Genomic DNA, 13,557 nt, shown 5'->3' on the forward strand with positions numbered 1-13,557 from the left:
AATTGGATGTTTCGAATAGTAAATCTAAACTGGGTTGGTACCAAAAAAAAAAAAAAAAAAAAAACCCAAAAATCATCAGTTTTTGTCGTCATAGACACTCACCACCGTGTCGCTGGTCAGCAGATACTCCCATCTCTCTAGCCACTTCCATTTTGTCAATCGCAGTCTCCCCACCTGCTTCAGCTTCTTCTTCCTGGCCTCTTCATTTCTTCGTTCTTTGTTTTCTTCGACTTTTCCTTTTCTCTGTTCTTTAGTTTTTCTAGTTTTGAATGCCTATTGGTATATCTTGTTTTGTATGCTAGAGTCCCACTCCCACGTTAATTTACTGAAGTCATTAAATGAGTCAAAAGTTTTCAAAATTTTCAAACTTATCTCCAAGCACCCATGTGTCCTAGTTTTAACTGTTGCACATTGATTTTTATTTATTTATTTTTTTTCATTACTGCATTTAGTAAGCACATGTACTTAGTACTATTATTAAACTACAACTCTTCTTAAAATAAAAAGTTATACTACAACCATAATTATTAATATTTAAAGGAATTATTATTATTGGTCAGACTTTAAATTAGTTTATATTTTTAAGGGAATATATAAAAAAATTTAAGAGAATATATATATTTAGCAGTAATCCCGAAACGATACACCGGTATTAACCAGTCCCCGAAACATATCGTACCACTAGCCAAACCGGTACAGCCTCCAGTACGGTATTGACTTCCTTGGGTGGTATACTTTGGTTAACCTCAGGATATCCCAAAGGCCTTTCATGGTCCCCAGTGTATTATTGGTCTAAGGAGTAGGACCATTCACCACTCCAGAGTTTTGTCCTAAGTCTATATTACAAAGTGTAATTGGACACATTCAAAGTACTTCTGCCATTTCTTTTGAGAATTGCTTAGGTAAGGGATCAAACTTCGGCTATTCTATGACCCAACCTATCAAAGCTATGATCTGTTTTATGTTGGTGTACAACAATGGCTCACTCTTGATTTTCTCGACTCATCTTAAGTAAAAAAGGTCTGAACTTGAAGTAATATTATCTCTTATTCTTCGAGTTTTTACTGGCATGTACTCTCACTATATAGTCGCCAATTTATTAGGATAGAAACCAGTTATTAATTAATCTTGACTTCAAGAACAAGGGTCTCCAAAACCTATAAAGAGAAAACCACATAATGACCGACCACATGTTCTTTTCAAAATCATCACTTTCTTCTTCACTCAAATTTCTCATCATCCAAATGCACTAAGACAGGGGAAAATGGGCTTTTGCCCTTATTTTGTAAAAACTCTAGCACAATGTCTTTATTTTAAAACTATTAAGCACTGTATCTCTGTTTTAAAAAATTGATTTTAAAAAATCAAGTTACAAGTGAAACTTAATGTTAGTAATGTCGAGCTTTATGCATATTTTGTCACTTAATTTAAAAAAAAAAATTAAGTGAGGATATCGAGTTTTATACAGAATTCAATTTTGTTAAAATCGAGTTTCAAAAATAGGGACAGTGCTTAATAGTTTCAAAACAGGAGCATTGTGCTAGATTAAAATAAATAAATAAGGGCAAAAGCCCATTCCCCCCCCCCCCCCCCCAACTAAGACACAACTAAAACATCTGAAAAAAAAAAAAAAAAAAAATCTTAGCAAGGGAAGAGAGAAATACCATCATTACCACCATAAACCTTTGGCGTGATAGTTATTCCATGAGTATAAGTGCTTGTGGGATATGGGGAATAATGGCCAATGTTCAAGTTTCTAAAAATGAAACTTCATATATATACAATTAAATTAGATTAGAGTAAAATTATAACTTAGACCACAAAATAATAATAATAATAATAATAATAATAATAATAAGAAATTCCATTGTTGTGGCACTTGAGTAGTCACAATTCCTGGTTTCCAATTGAACACGAGTTAGTGTCCGTTTGACAAAAAGCTTTTAACATTTTGTTTTTTTGATTTTTGCCTTAGATTTTTTGTAAATAAGTTAATTTTCAACCTTCATGAAAATAAGTTAAATTCATGGCTATTTTCATGAATTTTTTATAATGTGTCTTATTTCTATTAGCTCTAATTAATACAAACCCTCTGTTCTATTTTTTGTGTTTCACTTTATACTTCACTAATCATGAATGCCATATGTTTGGTGAAATATATATAAAGTGAAATACAAAAAGTGGAACAAAGAATTTGTTGCCTAGATTACCAAGGTCAGCTCAGTGCCCTAATAGCCTGGCCCGGACAGTTGCATAACTCTATATATACACCACACCTGCCCAAGTTCATCATACCTTTTGAGAGAAGTTTATCATACTTGTTATTTATTACTTGTTACCACCATGAGTAACAATCGTACAATGACGAGAACCTTGGCACTCTACTGCCTTACAATGGCCTTCTTTTTCCTATCTGGTATGCCTCAGGAACTAGTTCTTAAATTCTGATATGCATTAACACATTGCTTTTGTCAGTAAGCCTCGTCTTTTTTTCTATTTTTTTTTTTCTCTCTCTTTTCTTCCTAAAAAAATCACAAAATTTTAGGTTGCGGCAATAAAGCCATAAACCCCCACGAACTCCCAAAGTGTTGCTATTATATTCATTTCTTTTACACATGAAACACATTTAGATTTTATGTGAAAAGTTTTTACACACTTGTTAATAAGCACTTGTTATCCACATTTTATAAATATGTAAACACTTTGCATATGAAATCGTAATGTGTAAAGATGATGTAAAGTAAGAAATGTATATTGCCCCTCGGATGAACAGGTCACATTCTTATTACTTATTTATCTATATAGACCTGTTATAGTTTTAATTTCTCAATATAATAAAATACGTTCTCTTCCATTCTTTTACGTACTTACAATGAAGCTGAGTCAACAAGTGGATCTTGGGCTAATATAACTCTTACAAATAGAATAGAAAAAATAATATTGTGGTTTCAAATTGCAACCTGTTGAATCATAACGATCATAATGATAAGTGTATCTACCACTTAAAATGGTATATGGATCTCCTACTTCTTTTTGCTACTTACAAGAAAGGTTTTGTTTTCATGTTCTAGATGGTGACAAGGAGTATGATTTATATATGTTGCATGCAGGTGCTCACTCTGCTAGAATCACTTTCACAAACAACTGTCTAAATACTGTTTGGCCAGGAACCCTAACTGCGGATCAACAACCTCAATTATTAAATACTGGATTTGAGTTGTCATCCAAAGCATTCAAATCAGTGGACGCCCCACCTCTATGGAAAGGTCGGTTTTGGGCCCGAACTGAATGCTCTACCGACAGCTCTGGAAAGTTCACTTGTGCTACTGCTGAATGTGGCACTAGTCAGGTGATAAATTATTAATTGTTCCAAAATCTAAAGTTATTAGAAAATTAATGAATTTAAAAATTTTATAATTATTCTTACACTTTCCCTCACGTGTGAGTTCAGACTTCACTTTACTAAGAGGAGTCCAAAAATGAGATTTTTATTTATTGTTTTTTTATTTTTATTTTTTAAATGGAAGATAGAATAAAGACAAGGTTCGAACTCTGAAGTATCAATTACTCTTATTCAATGATCTCAAAAGTTCTAAATAATTAAGAAATTGTGAATTTAATAATTTAACTATTATTCAATGGTTAGGTTGCGTGCAATGGTAAAGGTGCAATCCCACCAGCTTCTTTAGTAGAAATCGCCATAGCAGCTGATGGTGGAATGGATTTTTACGACATTAGCCTTGTAGATGGGTTCAACTTGCCTATTTCGGTAGCCACACAAGGCGGGTCTGGTGATTGTAGGGCCTCGAGCTGTCCAACCAACGTGACCATGGCATGCCCGACAGAGCTTCAAATGAAAGGGTCTGATGGGAGAGTGCTTGCTTGCAAGAGTGCATGCACTGCTTTCAATAAGCCAAACTATTGTTGCACTGGCACTTTTAATACTCCACAAACATGTCCACCTACAGACTATTCTCGTCTATTTAAGCAGCAGTGCCGTCAAGCTTATAGCTATGCTTATGATGATCCAGACAGCACATTTACCTGCTCTGGTAGACCTGATTACCTTATTACCTTCTGTCCATGAATTAAAGAGAGGAATTATGTGTTCCCTATTTTCTAATGGTAGCAAGAAACTATTAAATTTCATTGCAAAAGAAAAGAAACTATATTAAGTTTCATGTATTAAGGCACAGTTAAATATATGAAGGGAACATGAAAATATATATATATATATATATATTGTTTCTTTTGATAAATGTCACTCTAAATATAATCTCACTCTTTTTATTATTGTGCCAAACTGTGACCTACCCCTTATTATGTTAGTTCTAACTTATCTAATTATCCTTTTGCCAATTTCTCTTTCTATATTCAAATAGGGGCAGCTTCACACTGTGTCTAGGGTGGTCATAGGACCACCTTGACTTAGAAAAAAAAATTACTATTTTTAGTGACATTTTTATCTTTAAAAAAAATTGTGACTACCCTAAATTTTTTAGGCTCAACATAATAAAAATTTTGGACAAAGTTTGGCAATAAACTTGATTGTAGTCTTGTTGATTAAGATTATAACTCTACTCAATATTTTTTTATTAGATGTGAATTTTGACAAATCTACTATTGGATTACATTTTTTTTCTTATATCCCCCATATTTGCAAGATTTTAAGAAGATCAAACATCAATATCTATGTCATAAATCAAATGTTTAAATTTTGAGTTTTGGTAGTCTAAAATTATACATAAAAAATTAGTTTATGATTCGAATAGTAAATAACATCAAATTAATATGAAATTTGACACATGTTTTAAGAACATAAACAGCACGTAATTCAATGGCTAGATTTTCAAGATATGTAGCTATATTGATATGTTTAATAAGAGTTGTAGCTTTAGTCTATAATTAAGTTTGTAGTCAAATTTTGTCCTTAAATTTTTGTTCTCTTAACAATATATTAGGTCTTTACCAAAAAATAAATAAATAAAGGCCCAAGAAAAATTTTATTTAACTAAAATTTTAAGTTAGGAACCCGGTGATTCCTAATGGGGATGAATAGAAATTATAGGGGAATTGATGAAAATTATAAGAAAATTGATTTAATTCGAGGTAGTCACCTTCCATAGAGAAAGAAAAAGATTAAGAGAGAGAGAGATGCACTAATGCACTTGAGCAATAAGTTGGTTTATTCTTCAATGATGGAAATGTGATTACAAGTAGATATTTATAGAACCATAAAACAATTTTATTGCCCCACATGGCCTTATCCTAATGGTCCTATTGTTCCCTATGTGCATTAATAATTCTAACATGCGTTAAATGTAATTAACATGCTTGAAATTGTAACTAACTAACCAACTTACTAACTAAATGCAACATTACAACAATTATTATCTATATAGGGGTTCCTATCAGAGATGTAGCTTGCAGCGTTGACAATAAAAACTATTATGTAATAATTTCAAAATAATAAAATTCGTAGAAAAAAATTGTAAGACTTTATGTATTTGTGTGTGTGTGTGTGTGGTTTTTTTTTTTTTTGGTCGATATTTGAAGTTCTCTTTATATTAGATTTTGTATGATTTCAATTATTTAGTGACTACCTTAGAAAAAAATTCCTAGAGCTGCCATTGTATTTAAACAAAGATTTTCAAAAAAAAAAACTAATTGTCTCTCTCTCTCTCTCTCTCTCTCTCTCTCTCTCTCTCTCTCTCTCTCTCTCTCTCTCTCTCTCTCTCTCTCTCTCTCTCTCTCAAAAACGAGGGAAAAAATCATGTTGTTGTGCTGTTTTATTTCACATTTTGGTTCCATAGTTAGGTCAAACTAACAAAATAAGGGGTGGTTTAGTTTGACAAGATAATAAATGTGTGGGTTTTAAAGTGGAAACAAAATATAAAACAAAAAACAAAAACAAAAAAAAAATAGTGTTGGGAATTTAGATTCCGATTGTTACGAATTAACTAGTTTTATGCCAAGTTAATTAAGAAATCATGCTTTCAAGTTCAATTTATGGTTAATTGTATCACAAACCAATACCGCAAAACAAGTGAAACAAATAAAGAACAAGGCAATATGGTTACAAAGAGCCCTAGATAGTAAAAACTCGCTAGGGATTTACTACCAACCCTCAAGGAAATAAATCCACTATATAGAATTGAAGTTTACAATAGAATCAACCCTAATCTTATAGCAACTCCAAGTAAAACTTACTGATATGACCCCATACAACACTAAATTCTTGGACTCTTCTATTGTGAATTTTGTTTACACTAGTTGTGCAGCACTACATAGCGTTAGGAAAACAGCACTACAAAGCGTTAGGAAAAAAGCGCTAGGATAAGGCATTTTGGACTATACTAGGCCTTTTTGGGAATATCCTGGTGGTTTAAAAATGCCGAGATAGCTCCAATTTTTTATAATGAGTCTACAACTTCAAGAATATTCTTGAAGATTCTTCACAATAGCAATCTGGCTCTATGGTTTTTGAGTGTGTGCAACGACCTCACTTTCATCATCAGTCTGACAGTCTTGAACCCCAGTCTTTAACAACTTCTAGACTTAATCTTTAATTTTGGTTCACAATTTCCAACCTATAACTATGAACCTAACAAAAAAAGACTAATGGATTGCAAGAGTTGATTTTATGTATCCTTACTAATAATTCTGGTTTTTATAATCTTCTCATTACAAATTCTTGATTAATTTTAACACCTAAATCGTATATCACGCAAATTCATATTCTTAATTTGTAATTTTTTTTTTTGAGAAGAAGGATTAATTTTAAATTAAACCCTTGATTTCAAAAACTTTCAATTAAAATAAAATAATGAAAAAAAATAATAAACTCAGGATTAATTTTAAATTAAACCCTTGATTTCAAAAACTTTCAATTAAAATAAAATAATGAAAAAAATAATAAACTCTCTCTCTCTCTCTCTCTCTCTCTTTTGAAACCTAGTTTGACATTGTTCATGGCTATAAAAGTCAACTGTTGTAATTAACTTCTCCACAATCTTCTTCTCAAAAAAAAAAAAAAAAAAAAAAAAAAAAAAAAAAAAAAAAAAACCTTCTCCATAATCTATAGATCACAAAAATGTTATATTTATTATCCCGTTATATCTCCAATATTTTCTAATAAAAAATGGCCAAGTAAGAAAAAAAAATCTTGCACTATGTTTTATATTAGTCGCCCAACATTATTTTCTATGTCATGTTTAATACTCTTCAAAGGAATTGCCAAGTAAAGAGAAAAGCCCAAACGAATGAATTAGGTGAAAAGGAATTACCTATAATTCTCGCAGCCTACTGCCTTCTACCTTGCAAACCATCTACTGCCTACTGTATGCTGTGTTTGTGTCTATGTGTGTTTTGCTTCTGTATTATCTAATGGTGATCAGTCGCATATGCTAACATATCTGCCCACTATTGTTTTGTTGATTGGCCTGTTGCCTACTGTGCTTGATGCTAGACTCCTATGTTGTGGTGCCTGCTGCATTTGTGTGCTGGGTTGTAATGCAGCCTACTGCCTATGCTGCATTATGTGCAGTATGCTACCTTATATGCTATTTAGCAGTGTTAATAGATCCTGAGATTAAGCACTAGGTTAGATAAATGCATGTAATGCATTAGTCTGATGCATTGATGTCGCGGAAGTCTAAAGAAAAGCACACACGATGCTCTCTTGATGGAACAGAAACTAAACTGTTAGTTCCTGGTAGTAAACCTCGAATCCACGAGGAGTTTTTTGAATCCACGAGAGGTTCCTTGAATCCACAAGGTGATAAACTGGAATCCACCAGAAAAAGAATTTGACAAAAAGTCTGTATTTTTATTAATCTGAAAACTGAATTGCTTTTGGAGGCTACAATGCGTTTAAATAGTAAAAACAAAACTTAGGGCAACTAGAAACCCTAAGGCGGCTACGAAAGCATATAAAACCCTAATTTGACTAAACAACATTAAAAACAACTAAAAACAAGGAAATAAATGCCCTAAACCTGAAATAACAAAAATTACATAAAAATACCAAATATAAAAGATTACAAAAATTAATTAGAATATTTTGTCCTAGGTTGAAGTTAGTGTTTTCCTTAGTTTCGCATACAAGCAGTAATTTGCTTTCATGGGCGGGGGGAACGGCATAGCAAAATTAATAGATTAAAGTATTGACTCTTGCAAAAAGTGGAACAAAGGATCTCTCCAAGTTAGTTTTGAGAGAAACTCTTCAAACTTTTTATATATCTTTTTTTGTGAATTTTGAAAATTTAACCATTGAATTTCATGTTCTTTTTGTTCTTAATGGGCATATCAAATTCCTTTCAAATTGAATGTTATTTACTATTCAGTCAATAAATTTATTTTTTATACACAATTTTAAACCAGAAAAACTTAAAATTTTAACATTTTTTTGATGATATAACAATTGATCTTTGATATTTTTATAATTTTGCAATAATAAATAAAATAATAAGAACATGCCATCTAACGGTTAGATTTTCAAAATTCACACTCAATATAAAAATATATAAAAAGTTTAAAGTTTAGAGAAGCTTTATTCCAATAAGTATTATAAATGATCTAACTATTAATGTCTCTTCCAACAAATAAATAGCAGTGATAATGCAGCAAGTAATTATTATTTCAATAAGCGTTGTTAATGATTAAAGTAATTAATAACGTCTCTCTTAGTAATCAATATTTATGATTAGACTATTAACGTGCCTTGCAATAAATAGTAACTACTAACTAATGGGGTCGTTATCAATATCTTTTGTAACAAAGAATAGTAATAACTAATAATATACTCCATTCATCTTAAATTATTGGCCTCTATTCCATTTTTAATGTCCTAAAATTTAGTTCTTTTTGAGAAATCAATATATATATATATATATATATGAGTCCAGTTAATGAGTATTCTTAGAACATTTGTTAATAGATCATATTAAAAAAGTTTTGATATCATTTTTAAAAATATAAAAAAATGGTCAAAAAATGCAATTATTATTATTTTTTTCTCATAAAAACATTTCTAAAAATAGTTTTTAAACCAATGACCTTGAGACATCCATTAACTTTTCTCTAATCAAAATTTCTAGCATACTGTTTATTGTTCACTTTATTTAAAAAGTTAAAAAAAAAAAAAATTATCGGTTTAAAACATTTGTATATTTTTAACTGAAAGACAGCATTAAATGATGCCCTCTTAGTTTTCTAAATTTGACTAACAATATGAGTGGAAGGTGTTAACTATTAAATGTGTATTGCTATTAATGGTCCAAACTATTAATAAAGTTTTTCACAAGATAGAATAATGTTCTCCCTCCAATTGTCATTGATATTAATCTTAAGAGAGGCCTATATATGGCCGCCTGTCGTTAATTGGTTGGTGATATCGGTTTTTTTTTTTTTTTTTGGTCTCTTGTCGGTCAAAGTTGTTAGCAAAATGCGTTGACTAAATACAAGTCCTATGTTTTTGAGCTTTGGTTCGCAGTATCTAGTGATAAATGCTTTCATGGAGCAAATCTTCATATAGAAACAATTAAACCATATTAGCTCATAAAAATTACTTATTAATTACGAACTAAGTTGATTCTCAATTAAAAAAATAAAATTACGAACTAAGCCTTTTGGTGCTCATAAGCAAACAAAAGGACATTAGCCAGAGTGACGAAGGCCCCTTTATTCATCAACCGCACGTTTCTAGCTTCAAGATTGGAAAGCGGCTCATTCTTCTTGGCCCTCATTCGGGCGTACATTCCTTGATTAAATTTTGTCGTCATCCTTGCAAGAGGAAAACACTTGTTTAAAAAAAAAAAAAAAAAGAAAAAAAGAAGAAGAAGAAGTTAGACGAAAGGAGCAACTTGGACGGGCTTAACATTTACTCTTTTTTCCCTTATTCTCAATGTTTCGTCGTAGGACAAAAGCAGAGGGCTCTGGACCCAGACAATAGAAAGCTAAAGTCTATGGGTCAACTAGGTCGTCGAAATCTTCGATCGTCCTTGCGTACTCGATGGCCTTCTCAACACGTTCCTTATACCTGCTCTTAAGCTTGGGCCATCTCTTAATTGCATAAAGACAATGGACAAAAGAGTTAGTGACGATAAAATGAACACAAAAAGAATGAAGGTTAAAAGACTAGAAGAAATAATGACGCACCTAAGTTCGAGGCTCCCCACTGACAGAGCAACCTAGGGAGATCACCCCAAACCTCGTTAGAGGGAGTCTCCTAATCATCCCCGGACACAAAAAAGAACTAGGACTTCCAGTATCTGAATGACAAAGGTAGATCCCGGACGATCATAGTCCTCCTCTCCCAAGGCACCAGTTTGTAATACCCATGCTCTTTAGACTCCTTTAAATGGTACAAATAAACAAGCTCGTCCACCTTAATCATGGCTCCATCTGCAGTAGCCAGCCATATTCCTATATAGCTGACCCCTATCCTTCACGAATTGGGCATAAGTTGCCCAGGAGTAATACCTAAATGGCCTAGAAGCTCCATAATAAATGGGTGGACAGGGAACCTAAGCCCACTCAGGAAAGCAGTTTCATAGAAGCATACCTCTCCAGGCAAGAAGTGGCAAACTCATTCCTCCTTACGAGGAAGACGAACCCAAACCATATCAGGAAATTGGAATTTTTCCCTAAATCTAGAGAGTGTCTCGATGACCACAGAACCTGGGGGGTAGTTGACGGGACTGACGAACTCTCCTTCCTAGGATAGGCTCATCAAATGTACTCATCCACCTTGACGTGTCACAGACGAACACAAGGGAGCTATTAATGAGAGCATTAAATAGCTCGAATAGTCACTAAAAAGTTGGCAGACCGTTGGAGCCTCATCAAAACCCATATTCATGAGCCCTAAGGCATTACAAAAAGGGCACTAAAGCCACAATTAAGGCCCCAACGGCTAGGAACCATGAAGTTGTATATATACACATTGATCAAAGACAATCCAGGTACATAGACTCACTTAAAAGTATTCATTGATGCTTGGATATTCAGTCTTTTATTATTATTCTCTAAAAACCTCTATATACTGACTTTGGCATCAGAGGCGTAGTGGCAAGCACACACTGGTGACCATCTTAAGGGAGCCATTATTCCATATTTGCAGAGATAGTCACGAGGACCCAGCTCCATCTAGACAAACTTACAAGACTGACGACTTGCACTTTATCACAAGTTATTAGTAATTAACAGTTATGGCATCTTTGTTTTGCACAAAACTCAATTGATGCTTACATTTCCACTTTCAGCAATTCAACAAAGCATTTATCCTTTAAAAAGAAAAACGAAAGGAAAAGGGAAAGAAAGCAGTTCACAAACCCAGCTTAAGAATAAGAATTGGTTCTAGTACCTTTTCACATTGGGAAGTGTCTTTTCGCTCTAGAAAAGAATACATGCCTCAACACCTTACCATTAAAGTACCTTTTCATATTCTCCAAGGAAAGACTAAAAAATTTCTATTAATAATTAACATAATTATCAAAATTTTACATTTATTTAGACAAAAAAAAAATCATATTATGTTAAACTTTCCACTGTGCATTGTATGATTTATCAACTAGTGTGTGATTAGCCTTTTGTCATTTTAACTTAGAACCGATTGAATTAGTTCAGTTACCCGTTTTGCTGGTTGAACCGACAATTCCCTATATTTTTTCTACATTTTCTATTTAAAAAATTGATTTTTAAGAGTTTGGTTCCCAGTAGGTCAGTCCAATTTTCAAAACTGTGTAAAAAAAAAAAGGTATAATAGTTTACTTAGATATCAAACAAGAGGAAACTCATATATATATATATATATATCAAACAAGACACTAAAGGAAGCTTTAAATAACTTGATTTATAACATAAAAATATTGCGCGCGATGAAATATATAATTGTTTTGATAACAAATTATTAGTAATTAACAATTATGGCATCTTTTTTATGCACAAAACTCACTTCTTCTTTTTTTATATTATTTTTTAGGGAAAAGACCACGCAGCTTATTTCCACTTTCAGAAATTCAACAAAGCATTTATGCTTAAAAAAAAAATAAAGAAAAAAAAAAAAAAAACAAAAACGGCAGTTCACAAACCCAGCTCAAGAATTGGTTCTAAGTACCTTTTCATATTAGGAAATATCATTCCGCTCTAGAAGAGAATACATGCTCGAACACCTGTCCATTAAAGTAACTATTCATATTCTCCAAGGAATGGCAGAAGAAATTGCGATTCCTTTTACACCTCTTCTTTATGTCACTTGCCCAAATTTTCGGGAGACGTGACACTACCAAAAAAAAAAAAAAAAAAAAGTTGCCTATAGTGGCGCTTCTTTTAGTGGCGTTCATACTTTGAACTTTGACCTAATAGAGTGGGTGGGGAGAACCTCAGGTCCTAGTATCTAATCTCTCTCTTTTTTTTTTTTTTTTTTAGAATTCTAAGTATTTTTAATATACACACGAAGAGAGAAGAGAATATTTTAAAAAAACTGATAGTAATGTATATCCAAAAAGGCTTAAATATCTAATCAATTAGAATTTAAAAATAGAAAATTTTATGAAAAGCATAAACATAATAATATGAGAAATGTATTCCTTTAGTTTCATAATAGATCTCCCAGTAATATCCCTGGGTAAAAATTTTGTCCCTCTTTGTATTCCTTCAAGTATCAAGAATCTTACAATGATACCCAATCTCAATATTGTTGAATTGTATTGCAATTAAGAAGTTATATTTATGGTAAATTGCAAAGTATATCTTAAAGTTTGTGGTTGTTTTAATTTTAGATCACGAAGTTTGGTTTTGTTAACAAAACCCTATCCTCGGTTAGTTTAGGTTGTCAAGTGACACATTGGCATGTTGACCCTTTTTTTTTTTTTTTTGTGCCAAATTAGCCATAAAATGATGTAGTTTCAATTACAAACAAAGGGAAGAGTTGGCAACTATTCAAAACAGCATTGTTCACCCATACTCAAAACACAAAACACCAATGCCAGTATAACATTGTTATTCACAACAACTCAACCTATTCCTAAATCAAAATCCCATGAACTCAACTCAAAACCTTTGGCTCATCATGAACCCATCAACTCGACCAAATCAGGTCTAAGGTGGCGGTGTCTATTATTATTATTATTGGTCCAATTAATGTGTGTTCTTAAAACATCTATTAACAAACCATTTTAAATATATATATATATATATATGAAAAAATGAAAAAGTAAATAATTTTTTAATAAATTTTTTCATTTTTCATAAAACATTTCTTAAAATTATTTATTAATGGATATCTTAAGGCATTTATTAATAAAATCCTCCTATTATTAATTTAAAAGTGGAAGAATAACTCATTTCATTCCAATAGACAATACCAGTAGCACAGCACAAGCTTGGGACAATTGTCATATTCTCATGCAACATTCGTACAATTGTAGCACAAGCTATCCAGTCAAAAATAAAAAAATAGGTGCGCAAGCTGTCAAGCCACTCAAGCATAGTTCAGATAGTGCTATTAAAATATTAAAGAGAGTTTGAAAAATCAGGATTCAGGAGGTAGGTCAC

General features: G+C 32.1%; 1 protein-coding gene across 1 annotated transcript; it reads left to right on the plus strand.

Moving 5' to 3' along the window:
* Positions 1-2,361: 2,361 nt before the first annotated feature.
* LOC112039486 (thaumatin-like protein 1) lies at positions 2,362-4,212 on the plus strand. Its single transcript, XM_024072360.2, has 3 exons — positions 2,362-2,416; positions 3,111-3,349; positions 3,647-4,212. The coding sequence occupies exons 1-3, from the start codon at positions 2,362-2,364 to the stop codon at positions 4,085-4,087; spliced, it is 735 nt and encodes a 244-aa protein (XP_023928128.1). The 3' UTR covers positions 4,088-4,212.
* Positions 4,213-13,557: the final 9,345 nt, after the last annotated feature.

The sequence above is a fragment of the Quercus suber genome, unplaced genomic scaffold (genome assembly GCF_002906115.3).
Source record: "Quercus suber isolate HL8 unplaced genomic scaffold, Cork oak 2.0 scaffold_153, whole genome shotgun sequence".
Classification (NCBI taxonomy): Eukaryota; Viridiplantae; Streptophyta; class Magnoliopsida; order Fagales; family Fagaceae; genus Quercus; species Quercus suber.

Bases quoted from the DNA above. Each gene is read 5' to 3' on its own strand.
- LOC112039486 (XM_024072360.2), top strand. From the start codon at position 2,362: ATGACGAGAACCTTGGCACTCTACTGCCTTACAATGGCCTTCTTTTTC. The intron at 2,417-3,110 runs GTATGCCTCAGG...TGTTGCATGCAG, and splicing joins GGCCTTCTTTTTCCTATCTG to GTGCTCACTCTGCTAGAATC. The intron at 3,350-3,646 runs GTGATAAATTAT...TTCAATGGTTAG, and splicing joins CTGAATGTGGCACTAGTCAG to GTTGCGTGCAATGGTAAAGG.